The sequence below is a fragment of the Capricornis sumatraensis genome, chromosome 1 (genome assembly GCF_032405125.1).
Source record: "Capricornis sumatraensis isolate serow.1 chromosome 1, serow.2, whole genome shotgun sequence".
NCBI lineage: Eukaryota > Metazoa > Chordata > Mammalia > Artiodactyla > Bovidae > Capricornis > Capricornis sumatraensis.
Genome location: NC_091069.1, coordinates 62,256,978 through 62,275,497, shown reverse-complemented (window position 1 = coordinate 62,275,497; position 18,520 = coordinate 62,256,978). Strand labels below are relative to the sequence as shown.

At 51.5% G+C, this 18,520-nt stretch overlaps 1 protein-coding gene across 1 annotated transcript in view; it reads right to left on the bottom strand.

Annotated features, from left to right (window-relative positions):
- SH3RF3 (SH3 domain containing ring finger 3) overlaps nucleotides 1-18,520 on the bottom strand; it is a 158,675-nt gene that overhangs the window by 12,900 nt on the left and 127,255 nt on the right. The window contains exon 14 of the mRNA XM_068966806.1: nucleotides 11,487-11,797. Coding sequence (XP_068822907.1) covers nucleotides 11,487-11,797 — 311 coding nt within the window. The remainder of the gene's footprint in view (nucleotides 1-11,486; nucleotides 11,798-18,520) is intronic.

Here is an 18,520-nt window from a genome sequence, read left to right as displayed (position 1 = left end):
CCTGGCCTGGCTGCTCCTCCCTGAGAAGGGCCTGACTGGGCTCTTCTGCTCCTAAACTCTAAAGAGCTGCCACCACATGCACATGGCTGCTTGTCATCATCACATTAGAATGATTAGGAAAGGACAGAAATTTGGAAGAACTCAAGGTGTCAGGACCCCAGGGAACTCAGGTCACCAGGAGCCCCTCATGGCTCCTCTCTGAGCTGCTGATCTGACAGGGAGGAAGTGGCCACCTCGCAGACGGAGGGAGGGCCTCAGAGTCCACCTCGCAAGCAATCCTGGCAGGAGGATGTGGGAAAGGTTTAACTAGAGCTGCTCACGCCAAAGGGCGGGGAGGGCTGCCTATGGGTTGTGGGTGAGTTTATCTTCCACGACTTGACTCCTGGGGCCATTTCTACTAGGGGTGCCAAAAGCGGAGGCCCTGGACCCTCTCCCAGCGTGTGCCCTGGGGCAGGGACTCAGGCCAGCACAGAGAGGGGCCACAAAGCCCACATCTCTCCCTGGGATGGACTTTGTTGTTCTCCAGTCTTGCCTCAGTGGCAGTGTTTTCTTGCCATCAGCACAGAGGAGGGAGGTGCCAGTGTCCTTCACAAACTATGAGTGTCTCTCTGGCTGGAAGGCAGGCTTCTCTGCACAGGAGGCTGAGGAGCTGCCTGCAGCTCCCCTGTGTGTCTCCCTGCTGCCCTTCGATGGGCCCTGCCTCCGGGTTCCAGGGCGACCTACGGAGCACCCACTTGTTCAGCTCTGAGCCGGGGCAGGAGCCAGGGCTCACCACCAAGCAAGCGCCAACGAAGATTCTGCTGTCAGTGGGTCAAAGAGCACACGGGTGGATGAGGGCAGCCCAGGTGTGCGGTGAGGAAAAGGGTGAGTTCTAGAAAGCAAGGATTGATGACGTGCTGCCAGGATTTCTGGTCACAGGGGAGTCGGTCTCTGGGGAGGAGGCCCTGTAGGGGTGTGAGTGTGTGAAGCACAGTGCCAAGGGTTCTGGGTCCTGCAGACCACCCCTGTCAGACTCCTCCTTCACTGATGAGCAGGGGAGCTCATTTTCATTCTGTGATGAGGTCCTTGGACCCTCTGGTGGGGGTGCTGTCAGCCTGCTGAGATGGGTCCTTCCACCCCAGGGGGGCTCTGCTCCACTGACCAGAAGCAGTTCTGGGCTTGCCCACTGCCCAGACGGGCTGGTGTGACAGCCACCAACAGAAGCGGTGTCACCCAGGCTGTGTCCTTTTCCCACCATGGCTCTAATGATGCTCTGCTGCAGTGTGGCCTGGCACCTCCTCCCTTTACTGCTCTGCTGTCCCTGGTGCCATCCACCAGACACGCCCGTCCCCCCAACAGCCGCCTGACCTCTGTGCTGTGTCACACTCAGAGTCGTCACAAACGAAGCTGCTCTGCCCACTCATTCTGGAGCCCATGGGGCAGGAGATTCCCTCTCTCCTAGGAAGACCTCCAGGAATGAGTGGCTGGGTTCATGTCTCTAGGGACCGCTGGGCTCTCTTCCAGACCGTGTGTACCGTCTTCTACTAATATTCCCACCAGTAGAGACCGGGAGCGCTCTGCTCAGCCTAACCCTTTAAATACTAGCTCTGCCTCCCATCTTCACGGAATATGGGCACCCCCATCCCCCTTCCCCCCACACATGCAATAAGGAATACGGTTTCTACATAAAAACAGGGACAGGTCTTGTAGACAAGCCCTAGCTTTGTTTTGCACACAAGTGGCTTTCTCATGTCACGTGACAGCCTTCTCTGAATGGGCAGAAAACACAGACATAACTCGTGTCCCGTGTATGCTCCCAGGGGTGACCTCAGCAAAGAGGGGCTCATGACCCATCCTGTGGCCACCAGTCAGCTCTCTCCCCAGCAAGTCCTATCAAAGTGACCACAGTGGTAGGGACAGAGGCAATGTGTGGGCTTAATATCACAGGTGTCCTCCCACCAGCACCTCCTGGCTGCGGCCACTGCCGACTGCCCAGTCTGCCAGAGACCAGCAATGAGCCCCCAACACGCCCCCCACCTCTGGACGGTCAGTGCGCCCTGGCGGCAGACTGATTACACGGGACCACTTCCACCACGGATGGGGCAGCTTTTAGTTCCCACTGAAACAGTCACGTATTCTGGACTCATGGCTCCTCCCCCACATGCAATGCTTCTGCCAAAACTCCTGTCTGTGGACTCAGGGAATACCTTACCCAGCATCACGATACTTTACATAGCAATGCTTCTGGAAAAAACCAAACTTGACGATGGGCCCCTGCTCGTGGAATTCACTGGTCTCACCCTGCCCCTCACTGTCCACAAGCAGGCAGCCTGACAGAGTGGTACAGTGACCTCTTGAAAATCCAGTGAGTCTGGATCCAGGAGACCCCTTGGGGCATCTCAGTGTCACCATGCCCTATGCTCAGGGTCACTGGGAAATGACAACAGCTCATCCCAAGCAGGACAGCTGATGGCCCAGACCCTTCAGCATGGAGCCCTGGGTCCCCAGATCAGAAGCACAGCAGCTGAGCTGCTCACTGGAGGCAAAGAGGCAACGGAGCGGGTGGTAGGAGAGGCAGTTACAGACATGACAACTGTGGTCAGCACAGAGATTTCCTTGTTCTGTTAGGAATGCAGCCATGTGTGTGTACCTATAAAACACCTTTGTTTCTTCACTCTCCCATTCCTCATCATGGAACATCAGCAGTGCTGACTTTATACCTCGGCCTTGCAGTTACAAGACACCACGGAGAAGCACAAACATCATAGAGGACTCGGCATGCCCCTGTGGGGGTCAGCTCGTCCCAGTGGCTCGCAGCACAGTGATCTCACATCAGCAGAAGCAAGCCCCCTCACTGTCTTTACTCAGAGATGAGGCTGGGTCAGAGTTGGGCTCGGGGTCCGGCTAACAGGGTACACTGTGATGGCTGCTTTGTGCGGCAGGTTGGCCAGGCTGTGGGGCCAGTGGTCAGCCCCTAGTCTGGACACTGTGGGGAAGGTGTGTCCACATGTGGTCAACTCCACAAGCTGGGGCTTCAGGAAAGCAGGCTCCTTGCAGCATGGGCCTTGGTGGCCGGGTGGCTGGCGCCAGCGGTCAAGTGCCTAGGGAACAAGCAAGGTTTCCTGGGAAAGACCTTCTGCCTCCAGATAGCACCTTGATTCCCGACCTCTGTCAGCCTGTCAGTGCCAAGGTCTTTGGCTTCCAGCCTCCGTGATCATCACAGGACCCAGGCCCTCGGATGAGTGTTAACTCAGGCCCTGAGGTGTGTAAATGTACCTCTCTCTATTTGCTCTGCTTCTCTGTGGAACTCTGATTGAACAAACCAATAATGAAGAAAGATTTTTGTAACCAGCAGAAGACATTAGTCCCATCTTTGTTCAGTTGCTCAGTCGTGTCCGACTCTTTGTGACCCCATGGACTGCAGCATACCAGGCTTTCTTCACCATCTTCTGGAGCTTGCTCAAACTCACGTCCATTGAGTCAGTGATGCTATCCAACTATCTCATCCTTTGTCACCCCTTTCTGCTCCTGGCTTCTATCTTTCCCAGAATTAGGATCTTTTCCAATTAGTCAGCTCTTCGCCTCATGTGGCCAAAATATTGGAGCTTGAGCTTCAGCATCAGTCCTTCCAGTGAATATTCAGGGTTGATTTCCTTTAGGATTGACTGGTTTAATCTCCTTGCTGTCCAAGACACTCTCAAGAGTCTTTTCCAGCACTATAGTTCGAAAACATCAATTCTTCGGCACTCACCCTTCTTTATGGTCCAACTCTCACTCTCATACATGACTACTGGAAAAACCATAGCTTTAACTAGACAGACCTTTGTCAGCAAATAATTGTCTCTGCTTTTTAATATGCTGTCTAGGTTTGTCATAGCTTTTCTTCCAAGGAGCAAGCGTCTTTTAATTTCATGGCTGCAATCACCAACTGCAGTGATTTTGGAGCCCAAGAAAGTAAGTCTGACAGTGTTTCTATTGTTTCCCCATCTATTTGCCATGAAGTGATGGGACTGGATGGCATGATCTTAGTTTTCTGAATGTTGAGTTTTAAGCCAGCTTTTTCACTTTTTTCCCATCTTAGCATTAAACAGAAATTTCCCGGACTTGTCTAAGGTGATAAAAAGCAAAGACATTAGAAGACAGTGGATGCAGCCAGAAATGCAGCCACAACTGCTAGTCTTACAAAGAGACCATGAAGTGATAACATTTTCTTTAAATTGACCCATCAGTTCTACTTGAGATATGGTTGGAAAGAGAGTGAATCCTCTAAAAAGATGAATGTGCTTCATTCCCAGGCCACGGGCGAACATGTCTTGTAATTTATTAAGATGTGGCCCGGAAGGAAATATGGAGCTCATAACAGTCAAGCCTGCCCCCAGAGTGACCTCGCCCTGGAGGGAAGCGCAGGTCTGCAGCTCCTGTCCTGCCCCAAAGTGGGGATGCTGCCCCTGCCTCCACACAGCTGCCCGCACGATGGCGTGTGTGACAAGATGGGAAGGCACTGCAGTTCCTGAGGGCCACCTGCTGGCCTGGCCTCCTGTGGGCACTACCTTCGGTTTATGGGCTGTGCCCAGGTTTTTCTCTTGAACTGGTTACATCAGCTGAGATTCCCTGGGCATGAAGGACTGGAAAAAAAGTCTCCCACCTCTGATGAGGACACAGCGGTCTCAGAAGACAGCACTAGTGCTGGGCTGGAATTCTGTACCAGATCATTCTAGCTGAGGTTGGATCTCTTGGGCCCATGGCCCACGGCCGCTCGGATGTACCTGGACATCCACCTTTTGTACCGCCAGCTCTCCTGGCTGCTCTGGGTGTTCAGGTGTCAAATCTCCCCCATCCTGATTAGTTACAGTAACATTTGCCCTCCTGGGAGACTTACAGGAGGTGGCTATTACAGGTGAGTCACAAATCTTTTCCATTTGTAGAGTTTATTGCTATTTTAAAAATGAATTTGGGGGACTTCTCTCGTGGTCCAGTGGTTGAGAATCTGCCTGCCAACGCAAGGGACCCAGGTTCGATTCCTGGTCTTGGAGGATCCCACATGCCCTGGGGCAATTAACCCCATTTGCCACAACTACTGAAGCCCGAACACCTAGAAGCCCCTGCTCTGCAGTGAGAGGTCACCACAACGAGAAGCCTGAGCACCACAACAAAGAGTAGCCCCACTCACTGCAACTAGAGAAAGCCTGAAGCAACAAATGCCCAGCACAGCCAAAAAAAAAAAAACTTCAACACTCTAAAAAAATGAATTTTGGTTTAATGTTTTGCAGCAAAAACCCAACTTCTGACCGGAATAGTTTTCTTGGGTGTCATCCATCCTTCAGGCTAAATGTCAGGTGTGAAACTAAGACCTTAGAAACCCCTTTACACCCGTGTTTCTTGGTGGACACAGGAAATGGAGCCTCCAGTGTGGAGATGAACAAGTACCGTTTCACAAACAGAATGCCAACTGGCCCAGGTTCATTTCAAGTAGGCAGCATCTCTTGGTTTGGCAACAGTAAGTGTCCTTTTTCTGAAACTGCAAAATCAAATCTCCTTTTAATCCTTCCTCAGGAGCTTCAGGAATAGAAGCTGTGCATCTATATCTAACCTGCAGTTCTTATGGGGTCTGGCCTTCAGTGAACTGTCAGATACCTAATGCTTCTGGTGCTGCTGCTAAGTCACTTCAGTCGTGTCCGACCCTGTGCAACCCCATAGACAGCAGCCCACCAGGCTCCCCTGTCCCTGGGATTCTCCAGGCAAGAACACTGGAGTGGGTTGCTATTTCCTTCTCCAATGCATGAAAATGAAAAGGGAAAGTGAAGTCGCTCAGTCGTGTCTGACTCTTTGTGACCTTATGGACTGCAGCCTACCAGGCTCCTCCATCCATGGGATTTTCCAGGCAAGAGTGGCTCCTAATACTTTCGTCCAAATACCTATGTTAGGCATGTATGTAAGGAGATCAAGCCAGTCAGTTCTAAAGGAAATCAACCCTGAATATTCATTGGAAGGATCGATGCTGAAGCTGAAGCTCCAGTACTTAGGCCACCTGATGTGAAGAGCCGACTCATGGGAAAAGACCCTGATGCTGGGAAAGACTGAAGGCAAGAGAAGGGGACGACAGAGGATGAGATGGTTGGATAGCATCACTGGCTCAATGGACATGAATCTGAGCAAACTCTGGGAGATAGCAAAGGACAGGGAGGCCTGGTGTGCTGCAGTCCATGGGGTCACAAAGAGCCAGACACGACTGAGTGATGGAACAATAAAGCACGAATGAGCACTTCCTCCTTCCAATGGCATGGTGGCAGGTGCCATGCTGCTACCTCACCGATGCAGGAATCAAGCAGGGGAAGCCCCTGGAGCCCCTACGGGGGCAGCGACATGAGCCTCCACCCCTTTCACACACATCCATTCATTTGGGCCCTCCTTCTCCAAATTCAAGCTCCACTCACTGTGTAGTAGTTTTGGCTCCTGCCCTCCCCCGCCCCTCACCCCATAGCCTGATGCCCTGGGCACCCAGCAGGAGAAGCTGACCAACAGGCCCGAGGAGAGGGCATGGGCACTGGCTGAGCACCAAGGCCTGGCCTCACTCCTGGGGGTTACCAGATGCCTGGCCTTGGCCCCTAGGTGTGCATCACACCCTGAAAGCTCACCAGCACCACACTGAGCTAAGGCCCAGAAGTTGGTAGATTGAGGCTCAGCCCAGGACAAGGGCCAGGGGCCTCAGAGGGAGGCCTGGAGGTTGGCCAGGCCCTTCTGGGAGAGTGCAGAGGAGAAGGTCCCAGACTGGCTCTGAGCTCTCCGCAGACCAGAGGGCCCTGTCCTGTCCTACTCAGAGTCTGCGACCTACCCGTGTCACCGGGAGAGGGACGCTCTGATGGCACATTCTCTCCAAAAGTAAGTTGCCTGTAAAGCCTCACTGTTCTGACAGTGGGGACATGTGCTTTCAGGATGGGCTCACTGTCTGCCCGAGGAGCACTCATCTGCCTCACGCCCGCCCGCCTTCTCCCACCAGCAGTCCAGTTGTAGGGAGCCAAGGTGAAGGGCTGAGGTCATGAGGCCTCCAGAGGCCTGGGGCAGTCAGCAAAGGGCCCTCCACCCACCAGGGCACCAACTCCAGTGCCGTAGCAGGCAGGTCTGCCCAGCACACATGTCCCCGGGAGGACACAGATCTCCATGGCCCATGGGGGGCCAGACGACCGCCGGACTCCTCAGCGACTCATTTGTGGGGTGAACAGGGTTCCTGAAGCCCTTGAGAATGTGCCTCCTGGGCTGTGTGCTCAGTGAGTTTCCTGTGTAATTGAGCCCCACTGGTGATGCAGCGCTGATTGCGGGCAGGGTGCCCTGTGTGGGGGCCTGTCCTCCCCGCAGAGGTCAGTGTGATGTTGGGGCCTGCAGGGGATGCCGGTCCTGGTGAGGTCAGACCTAGTCCACTCCCGCACTGGGTAGGATGTTTGCAGGATGCCTCCCCCTGTCCTGCTGGTGGGGCTGGCAGAGCCGGGGGCACTGGCACAGAAAGCCAGGGCCTGTCTTGAAACTGGAAACACTTTGGCAACAACCGATACACTGGTTACAGAGCCGGCAAAGCCCTCCTCCTAGTCCACATCTTAGAAACAGCACGGGCAGCGGCTTGCTTGGCGCATGGATGCCCAATGGGGGAAATAAATTCACAAACCAGTGGTTCTTCACTTTAGGAAAAGGTGGCTGGTTGTTTAAGAGCTTCAACTTTGGGGCTTCCCTGGTGGCTCAGTGGTAAAGAATCTGCCTGCCAATGCAGGATACTCATGTTCCATCTCTGATCTGGGAAGATTCCACACGTCAAGAGCAACTAAGCCTGTGTGCACAACTATGGAGCCTGTGCTCTAGAGCCAGGGAACTGTAGCTACTGAGCACACGTGCCACAAGTGCTGAAGCCTGAATACCCTAGAGCCTGTGCTCTGCCGCAGGAGAAGCCGTGTACTGAGAAGCCTGCACACCACATCCAGAAAGTAGCCCCCATTCACTGCAACTAGAGAAAAGCCCATGCAGCAACCAAGACCCAGCACAGCCCAAAATGAAGAACCTTTTTTAAAAAAGTCCAGGGACAATTCCAAAAAAAAAAAAAAAAGCCTCATCTTCAAGATTTCTTCAGATTGCACATTCCTGAGTTTTCATTAAACATGTCACTGTATCCCTCCCATCATGTGTGGTGTACTTGGTTGCTCAGTTTTGTTCAACTCTTTGAGACCTCATAGACTGTAGCCCACCAGGCTCCTCTGTCCATGGGGATTCTCCAGGCAAGAATACTAGAGTGGGTTGCCATGCCCTCCAGGGGATCTTCCCAACCCAGGGATCGAACCCAGGTCTCCCGCTTTGCAGGCGGATTCTTTACCATCTGAGCCACCAGGGAAGCCGAAGAATATTGGAGTGAATAGCCTATCCCTTCTCCAGCAGATCTTCCTGACCCAGGAATTGAACCTGGGTCTCCTACATTGCAGAAGGATTCTTTACCAGGTAAGTTACCAGGGAAGCCCCCTCACATCATATATACACACAATTTTAATCTGGGGCTGTGGTTAATAAAGGACAGTTCACCTGCAAACTGGTCACCATGAGGTCCCTACAGTAAGCAGGTCTGCCTGCTCTGCCCTGGTCATTGGCCCAACCACAGAACCATGTGAAGTGATTCAGTCGTGTCCAACTCTTTGCGACCCCATGGACTACAACCTACCAGGCTCCTCTGTCCATGGGATTATATAGGCAAGAATATTGGAATGGGTTGCCATTTCCTTCTCCAGAGGATCTTCCGACCCAGGGATGGAACCCTGGTCTCCCACATTGCAGGCAGACGCTTTACCGTCTGAGCCACCAGGGAAGCCCCCGGCCTCCATCGGCCCAAACCCACCCCCAAAGGCTTAGCCCACAGAGGCCACACCTTCTGCATGAGTTTGGTCAAATGGTTCACTCTCATGGGACCCCTTCTGGCTGCACTTGAGTCATGTACAACCAGAAGGCAGATGCCCCAGGCTCAGAGTCCCCTCTTCTGGGCCGACCTCAGGGCCTCCTGCCAGCAGTTACCCTGGACTTCTTGCCCTCCAAGTCCTGCACAAGCCAAAAACATCAGCAGTCACGGTCTCATGGAGAGGGGAGGCTACCACAAGTCAGTGCACTGGGGCTGGACAGCCTGGAGACCAGAGTCCTCAGCCTGGCCCCACAGCCAATGCTCTGTGATCCCAGGCAAGTGCCTCAGCATCTCTGAACCTAGGAGGGCCATCAAGAATGAACAGTTTAATGCGAAGATCTTGAGAAGTTCTTTCCAGTTCCCAGACTCTATTACTCTGTGAAAAGGAAATACCAGGGGAAATACTAAGGAAATACCCTTCATCGACCAGGGGAAACTTAACTTTCTTCCAGCCCATAAAGTAACGAATTTTCTACAAGTCATGCGTGGGGAACGTTACCGGCAGTTTTTCCAACTCTCTTCAATCAACAAACATCACCAGATGCCTGCTATGCATGAGGCACCTCCAGGGTCAGTCAGGGCTCTGAGATTTCTGAAGTAAGTTTTAAATCAGGACTTAGCACAAAATAGCAACCAACCCCCACACATGCTGACCCTCCTATGTGCTGGGTCTGCCGACCCGCTGCATGTCCTTTTCCATCTAAACACACACTGGTCCAAATCCACTAAGCTGGTCTCATGACTCCTGAAGGTCGTTTCAAACATGGGTCACAAGAAGGACCCTCAGCATGCTGGGGCCACAGACAGTGCTGGCTGGAGCCAGCAGTCAGCCTTGGAGTGGATGCAGGGGAGGGAGGCACCTGAGCGTCCCTGGTCAGGTCTGACCCCCATCCTCCTCCCACCTGGGGCCTCGCAGCGGCTCTTGGGCTGCCTCTACTGGCTACCTTCTTTGGCCTTTGCTCAGCTGAGGCTGCCAGAGGCCTCCTCTTATTGACAGGCGCCCTGCTCCCCATTCTCACCACCCTCTGGGGTCCAGGCAGACAGCCTCACCATCTGGATCAGGTGTTGCCCCCAAGGGACCAGAGAGGATGCTGTCTACTTGAGAGGCATGCTCCAATCAAAGCTGGTTTCATACTGAAAGGTCTGAAAACATCCACAGGGACCTCCCTGGTGGTCCAGCGGCTAAGACTCCACACTCCCAATCTAGGGGGCCCGGACCCCTGGTCAGGGAACTGGATCCCTCCCACATGCCACAGTGGAGATCGAAGATCCTGAGTGCCGCAACTGAGATCCATCAGAGCCATAAATATGTGAATGAAATGAGAGTGAAAATCACTCGGTCATGCCAACTCTTTGCAACCCCATGGACTGTATAGTCCATGGGATTCTCCAGGCCAGAATACTTTCCCTTCTCCAGGGGATCTTCCCAACCCAGGGATCAAACCCAGGTCTCCCACATTGCAGGCGGATTCTTTACCAGCTGAGCCACCAGGGAAGCCCCTAAAGTGAAAGCTCATTCAGCTGTATCCCACTCTTTGTGACCCCAAGGACTGCAGCCTGCCAGGCTCCTCTATCCAAGGAATTCTCCAGGCCAGAATACTGGAGTGGGTAGCCGTTCCCTTCTCCAGGGGATCTTTCCAAGCCAGGGACTCCTCCACTGCAGGAGAATTCTTTACTGTCTGAGCCAAAAGGGCAACGTAAATATGTGAATGAGTATTTTTTAAAAGCGTACACTAGAGAGAGAGAGAGAGAAAAAATACCCCAGGCTGTAGCAAAGCCAAGAGCATGAGAAAAAGCCACCTGGACAGTGAGGCCAATAAAAGGAGTGACCCCTGCTGGGGATTGGGCCCGCCGTCCAGCACAGCCTGGGAAGCACAGTGGCCTGACCACTGGACACGTCTCACTTGCCCTGAAAGACCAAAAGTGAAGAAAGGTCAAACAGCTCATCAACGATTTTTTTATACAGATCCCATGCTGAAATGACAACATTTTTGGATATTGGGTCTAGTAGATTACACCATTAAAATGAATTTCACTTTTTATCTTACTTTTAACTTTCCACAATGTGGCTACAGGAAGACGGCAAGTTACATGTGTGGTCTGAATTATGATTCCATCTGCGGCACTGACATAGAAATCTGAACTCCCGTCTTGGCTCAGCTGACCGCTAGCTGATGGTGACTGAGGCCAGCTCCCCAGGCTCAGTTTCTTCTTGAAATAAGCCCACTTCCCTCACTGCTGGGGAAGAGTTGAGGGCCAGACACACCTACGAGGAGGCCGGCGCTCTCCCCTGGCCTGTGTCCCCGCTGCCCTTGTGTGCGCCGTGGACAGAGCACGGAGGGGAGGATGGCAACTGCTCACATGCGCGTGAGGTCTGTGGACGTGTTATTAGACGTCCTGACACCTGGCAGTGTCTAATCCCAGCAAAGCGAGTAGTTCACCACGACTTTTCTCCAGAAGGAACTGAAGTGTCTTGAGGAGGGGGTGGGTGTTTTTTTGATGTGCGTGAGCACGCTGGGCTTGGATCGCCCTCCCTAAAAGGCGTCTGATGCCAAAGAAGTAGGACCACCCACTTGGCACTTACCTTCTCGTTTTTCCTCTCGTCTGGTCTGCCTCCCGCGCCGGTGGGGCTGGATGCGGTCAGGCCACCGGCGGGGCCCCCTCCGGCCTCCCCGTTGAGGTTGGCGGCGCTGACGTTGGGAGGGGTGACGGCCGAGGCTGCCGAGGCGAGCGGGATGGCCGGCCGGGGGCACTGCGTCACTGGCTGGGGGCTGTGCTGCGGGGACCCCAAGGCGGGAGGCCTGAGGCTGGCGGGCAGGCGAGACGGGGAGTTCTGAGTGCGCAGGGGCGACACCGTGGCGGTCGGCCGGCCCTGGACCTGGGCCGGGTGGGCAGCTGGGAGAGAGGGGTGGCGAGGGCGGGGGAAGGTCAGTCTGCAGGCAATCCTGGGGCTGCGGCCTCGCCATCCCGCCCACACCTCTGCCGAGGCCCTTGCCTTGGCCCTTCCCAGGTTCCTACAGCATGAACTGCAGTTGTCTGCCAGTACACTCCAGTTTTACAAACATCCTGTTCAACCCTTCTAGACCTGAAGCCCCTAGTGAAATGACCGGTACACAAGCCTTTTCCAAATGCACATTTCTGAGCCCAGGTGAAACAAAGACAGCTATTTGGAAGCCATCAGCTGCTTCCTCTCCTGTAAGCACTGAGGAGCTGGGGGGATGTGAGAGGCGGCCACACCCGTTACATTCACCTTCTTTGACGGTGAACAAGGAATTAGTCTGTGAACAATAAAGAAGCAGGATTGGCCCCAGATAGCTATGTGCATATGAAAGAAATGCTTTCAGCAATACTGGACGCTTGTATCTTCCCATACATAGAAGATCACTAAATCTCTTCATGTGAGAGATATAGTTTTCTCTTAATTAACAGTAATCTTTTAATATTTACATTACCTGCCTCTCCCTACAAACTTGTATGTAGCCTGGCTCCTTCTCCTCAAAGCACTCTTGGGGTCACCTGAGATGCTGTCTCCTGGGCTCGAGTCCTAACGTTCCTACTGAATAAAACCTAACTCTCAGCTTTTAGGTTGTGCGTATTTTTTTTAGTGGACACTGTGGAGGAGCCTGGAAGAAGCCTGGGGAGGTCCTGGGTTACCAGGCACCACTGAATGTGAGGGAATCTCTGGACAGTGTGGCTGGGTGGTCTCCACCTGGAACTGGAAGTTATGGCCCAGCCCCTGGCTCCCATACCCAGTGGTCAAGCTGGCCAAGCATTAGCCATGATCACCGATGAAGGCTCACCGTCCACCTGCCTACCCCAGTGTAAGTTTTGCGTGGTGGGATCTTCACGTTTCATTCACTAACATGTTCCAAACAGCTGGAATGGTGCCTGGCACATAGTAAGCGTGGAATAAAATTGTTTCAGAATATTTGTGTCTGAGAAAAGAGAACTCAGCTAAAACACCTGTACAGATTTCACAGAACTAAACCACTGGAGAAGAAAAGAACACTTCCCAGGAGAGGTGGGGCTCACTTCACAGCTGGTATGAGGGTTAGAATCCATGGGCCCTCAGTCGCCCGCCTGGCAAGACCCAAATGTGTGCCTGTTACCAGCTAAGCCTGCTGGTCTGTGACACCAGAGTAGACGTGGGCTGCTGGAGGAAAGACTGTGGACATGCCATTGCTCTCAGTCTGCCCCCCACTTCTCTAACCTGTCATCTCAGTAACTCTGGGCCCCTGAATCATGCCAGCTCTCGCAGGTCCACTCCGCCTCCCAGGACTGGGTTCAGTGGGTGCTTTACAAAAAGCAAGTGAGTGAAAAATGATCTGCTTATTGTCACCTCTGTCCTTCCCTCACTATCAGGCTATCACGTCCTGTCGCATGGAGGAGCGGATGCTGGAAAGTCCACAACTTCAGGGCCATCTCTGTCTGGACACAACCCCTCAGCCTCCAGGCCCGGGGCATGCACTCAGTTTCTCCTGTCCGTCACTTCGCCCCCTCCTGTAGCTAACCCCGCCCTCAGGCCAGAGCTAGACTCACCTCCAAGTCCAGGTGGGGCTCCATTCCCTCCCGTACTCCAGGAGGGGTCTCAGTACAGAGCATGCCCAAGAAGGGCTCAATACTGACCACCCCTAGAAGGGGGCTCAGTACTGAGCACCCCCCAGCAAGGGGTTCAGTACTGACCACCCCCAGCATGGCCTCTGCCCTTAGATGTCCTCAAGGGGCTGCCTGTTGGTCTTCTGCAGGAGGTGAGAGTCAGCCAGCACCATCAGCTTCATCCCGGAGCCCAGGAGGCCAGCACGTCAACTCTCTTGTGTACCATTTGTTTACATCCACACAATTGCTTCTTGAAGTATCAAAATTAACTACCCTCTCTGTGCCTAGAACAAGGGGCAGGAGTCCCACTTGATTCCCTCTTCCAGGAGTCTCAACTCACTTCCATACCAGAAACACCACTTCTCACCCCATTCTTCCATCATGTTATCTGGACAAGAGCAACTGTGACTCCTGTCTCATCAACTTAATGGACACTTTAATGTTTTCAGAAAAAGTACTTATTGATCCAGTCATTTGTCTTCACACCAATACCACACTGATGACTGCGGCTTTATCAGTCCAGTTCAGTTCAGTCTCTCAGTCGTGTCTGACTCTTTGCGACCCCACGGACTGCAAAACACAAGGTTTCCCTGTTAATCACCAACTCCCAGAGCTTACTCAAACTCATGTCCATCGAGTCAGTGTCGCCATCCAACCGTCTCATTCTCTGTCATCTGTTTCTCCTCCTGCCTTTAATCTTTCCCAGCATCAGGGTCTTCTCCCATGAGTCGGCTCTTCATATCAGATGGCCAAAGTATTGGAGTTTCAGCTTCAGCATCAGTCCTTCCAATGAATATTTAGGACTAATTTTCTTTAGGATGGACTGGTTGGATCTCCTTGCAGTCCAAGTGACTCTCAAGAGTCTTTTCCAACACCACAGTTAAAAGCATAAGTTCTTCAGCCCTCACTTTTCTTTATAGTCCAACTCTCACATCCATACATGACCACTGGAAAAACCATAGCTTTGACTAGATGGACCTTTGTTGGCAAAGCAATGGCTTTACTTTTTAATATGCTATCTATGTCGGTCATAGCTTTTCTTCCAAGGAGCAAGCGTCTTTTAATTTCATGGCTACAGTCACCATCTGCAGTGATTTTGGAGCCCTCAAAAATAAAGTCTGTTGCTGTTTCCATTGTTGTCCCATCTATTTGCCATGAAGTGATGGGACTGGATGCCATGATCTTTTCTGAATGTTGAGTTTTAAGCAAACTTTTTCACTCTCCTCTTTCACTTTCATCAAGAGGCTCTTTAGTTCTTCTTTGCTTTCTGCCATAAGGGTGGTCTCATCTGCATATCTGAGGTTATTGATATTTCTCCTGGCAATCTTGATTCCAGCTTATGCTTCATCCAGTCCAGCATTTCTCATGATGTACTCTGCATATAAGTTAAATAAGCAGGGTGACAGTTTACAGTCTTGATGTACTCCTTTTTCTATTTGGAACCAGTCTGTTGTTCCATGTCCAGTTCTAACTTGCTTATTGACCTGCATACAGATTTCTCAGGAGGCAAGTCAGGTGGTCTGGTATTCCCATCTCTTGAAGAATTTTCCACAATTTGTTGTGATCCGCACAGTCAAAGGCTTTGGTGTAGTCAATAAAGCAGAAATAGATGTTTTTCTGGAACTCTTTCGCTTTTCCAATGATCCAACAGATGTTGGCAAGTTGATCTCTGGTTCCTCTGGCTTTTCTATATCCAGCTTGAACATCTGGAAATTCATAGGTCACGTACTGTTGAAGCCTGGCGTGGAGAAATGCGGCTTTACAATGTGTCTTAAAATCAGTGTTAGCTTTCAACTTTGTTTTTCTTTCCCAGGTTTTTTTGGCCAAGGTCCTCTGCATGCCTATATGAATCTAGGTAGCAGATTGTCAGGTTCTACCAAAAAAATGGGTTAGATCTTGATTGGTACTCCACTGACTCCACAGGTCAGTTTTTGGAGAATAAACACCTTAACAACATTAAGTTTTCTTACTCCTAAATAAAGTATATCTCTGTAAATATTTAAGACTTCCTTAATTTCTCTCTTTAATTTGCAATATTTTGGAGTGTTCAAGTCTTATTTATCTTTCATCAGATTTAATCCTAAGTAATTTATGTTTTTAATGCTATCAAAATTGGCATCATTTTTTAAGTGCCAATTTCCAAAAATCATTCCTGGTACAGAGAAAAACAAAATCGACTTTTGTATGTTGATCCTGTATTCTGTAACCTTTGTGTAGATGCCTGTTCCCACCTGGTATGTTTTTCCTTCTTTCTAAAGACAACTGTTCGACATTTTTCATGGTGTGTGATGACATCTTTTTAACTTCACTGTGTCTGAATAATTCTTTATTTTGCTTTCATTTATGAGAGACATTTGTTGGGTGTAGAATCCTAACTTGACAGATGCATTTCTTTCAGGACTTGTTAGGTTTTCCACTGCCTTCTCACTTGTAGTGTTCCTGACAAGAACTCTACTGTCACCCTTGTTTTTTCCCATGCTATGTATCTTTTCTTTATTGCGACTCTCAGGGTTGTCTTCACCACAGATTTTGAACAATTTGATCATACTTTGCCTTGTTGTAGTTTTCTTCATGTTCCTTGTGCTTGGGAGTCACCGAGTGCCACTGATCCATGAGTTTACAGTTTTTATCAAATTGAGAACAATTTTGGTCATTGTTTATTCAACTCATTCTTCTGTCCCACCCTTGTCTCCTTTACTTTGGGGATTTCAATTAAAAATATATTTGGCCACTTGAAATTGTCCTACTGCTCACCGATGCTCTGTTCATTTTAAAAAATCCTCTTCTATCTCTTTGTTTCATAGTTCCTACGGCTAGATCTTCAAGTTCACTACTATTTTCTAAGCAATGTCTAATCTGCCATTAATGCCATCCAGTGTGTATTCTTGATCTCACACTGTGTAGTTATTTTTAGAAGCTTGATTTCAGTCTTTAAAATATCTTCCATGTTTCTACTTACCTTTTAGAGCATATGAAATGCAATTATAACATCTTTTTTAGCATCTTTGTTCTGGGTCAGCTTTGATGACTGGTTGGTTGATCTCATCTCCGTGGGGCATGTTTTCTTGCTCTTCTGCATGCCTGGTGCTTCATTATTGCCATCAGACACAGGTGGGTGAGGTGCGGCTGCCCCAGCCAGGTGAGCTCCTCTGCACGGTGCCTGGTGTCCTGGGAGCCGGCTGGTGGGAACAGGCACTTCCCAGCAGAGTGCTTGTGCTCTTGGCTCACGTGGTCCCTCACATGCCTGCTCATCAGTTCTCAGTGTTCTGAGCCAGGGACATTGCACGCTCTGGGGCTCGGTTATCCGGACCCTCATCACCATACCCCCACCCAGGGAGCCTTCTGGACTGGCCCCGTGCTGTCCCTGTGCTGACACCTGGCCTTCTCCCCAGGAGGTGAGCTGGGACCTTCCTCTGTGTTCTCATCTCTCATGGATCACCATCCTTGGTCTTCTAGTATCCAGTGTCTCACAACCGCTGTTTTATATATTCCTTGTTTCTTTCAGTTGTTTCTGGTGGGAGGGTAAATCCTGACCTCATTGCTTTATCTTGGCCATGAGCAGAAATCTAGCTTTATCCTTTACATATAAAAATCTGGTTATATCTATTATTTTAAATCCTCTTAGGAGCCCTGCTGCCCACAGGATAAAAATTGAGGTTCCTTGACCCAGTGGAAGAGAAACAGCCTGATCTGCTTCCCTCAGCTTTGTCACAGGGCTCACAGCCGCCAACACGCCTGCCCTCTGGGGCTCAGAGCCTCCCTCGTGCTCCACATTGCACGCTCTGCTCTGAGCTTTAGACCTAACGTCCACCTTACCTCTGCAGAGAAACTGTCACCAACACTGCTCCTCCTTCCCACCTCTGTCTCAGTCACACTAAAACAGTCATAATCACTCCAAGCACAAACTGTGGTCCTGCTCATCTCCATGCCTTCATGGCCAGAATTCCCCATCTGTTTGGTCCACTCAGGTACTTCCTGTCTGTCCTTTAGGAACCAAGACAGCATCACATCCTCCTGGAGATGGTCCACAGGCCCCTCCACAGTCGCCTCCTCCTTCCTCCTTGGTCTGAGGGAGGCACCCCTTCTGCTCCCTATACCTTCACACCCCCCAAGCCTCCACCCAGTGCTTTTCAAACTCCACTGTAACCTGGGTCTCCTCATCTTCCTCTCTAAGGTGGGGGATAGAAATGGGTCCAGACCCCAGCAGAGCCCTCGTGCACCCAGCTCTCTCCTAGTGCATTTTGCTGATAAATGAATGGCTATGTGGGGCCCTTGCCCTCTGGGCACCATGGCCAAGGCAACTAGGCATTTGTCCATGACTGTGGTTTGGTCTGAGGACACTAACAAGGATCTCCCAGGTGCCGGAGCTGGGGTTTGCTGAGATGGGGCAGTCACTGCAGTGAGTGATCCTCTGCCTGTGCACACTGTCAGCAGTGTGTTCTTGCTCTCCAGACACAGAAGGAAGTGGAAAATGCTGTGGGGACTCCAGATACCTAATTACTGCAATGATGGGGGCATCCTGTATCCTGGCTGCGGCACATGAGTTGGGGACGAGCCCTGGGCTGGAACGCACTCAGCATGCCATTAAACCATCCTGTGCCTCACTCTCCCACACGTGAATTAAACAGATGGAAGAGCATGCCTGTTACCCATGCTGGTTACCATGGTGATTGAGGACAGAGAGTGTTGTTCTGCTCTGGCTTGCCGATTTCTTTGATTCTGCTGTTATTCCATTCCATAAATGAGATGGGCAGATCATATTCCTCCTTGAACTGGTGGGTTCCTGATATGGTGGAGTGTGGACAGGCCCTCGTAGGGCACTTGGTGCAAAGCTGGGTGGCTGGGATGGATGTACACTGCATGAGAGGCAGGCCTGCCATGGCTCTCAGCATCAGGGAGCACAGAGCAGGCTGGGGAATGGATGAGGGGGTCACAAGCAGGAGGCCCTGCCTGGGAGCTCCAGGCCCAGGAGACCAGCACCTCAGTGCACGTCTCCCCAGCTGTGCAGCAGCGGACGGGCAC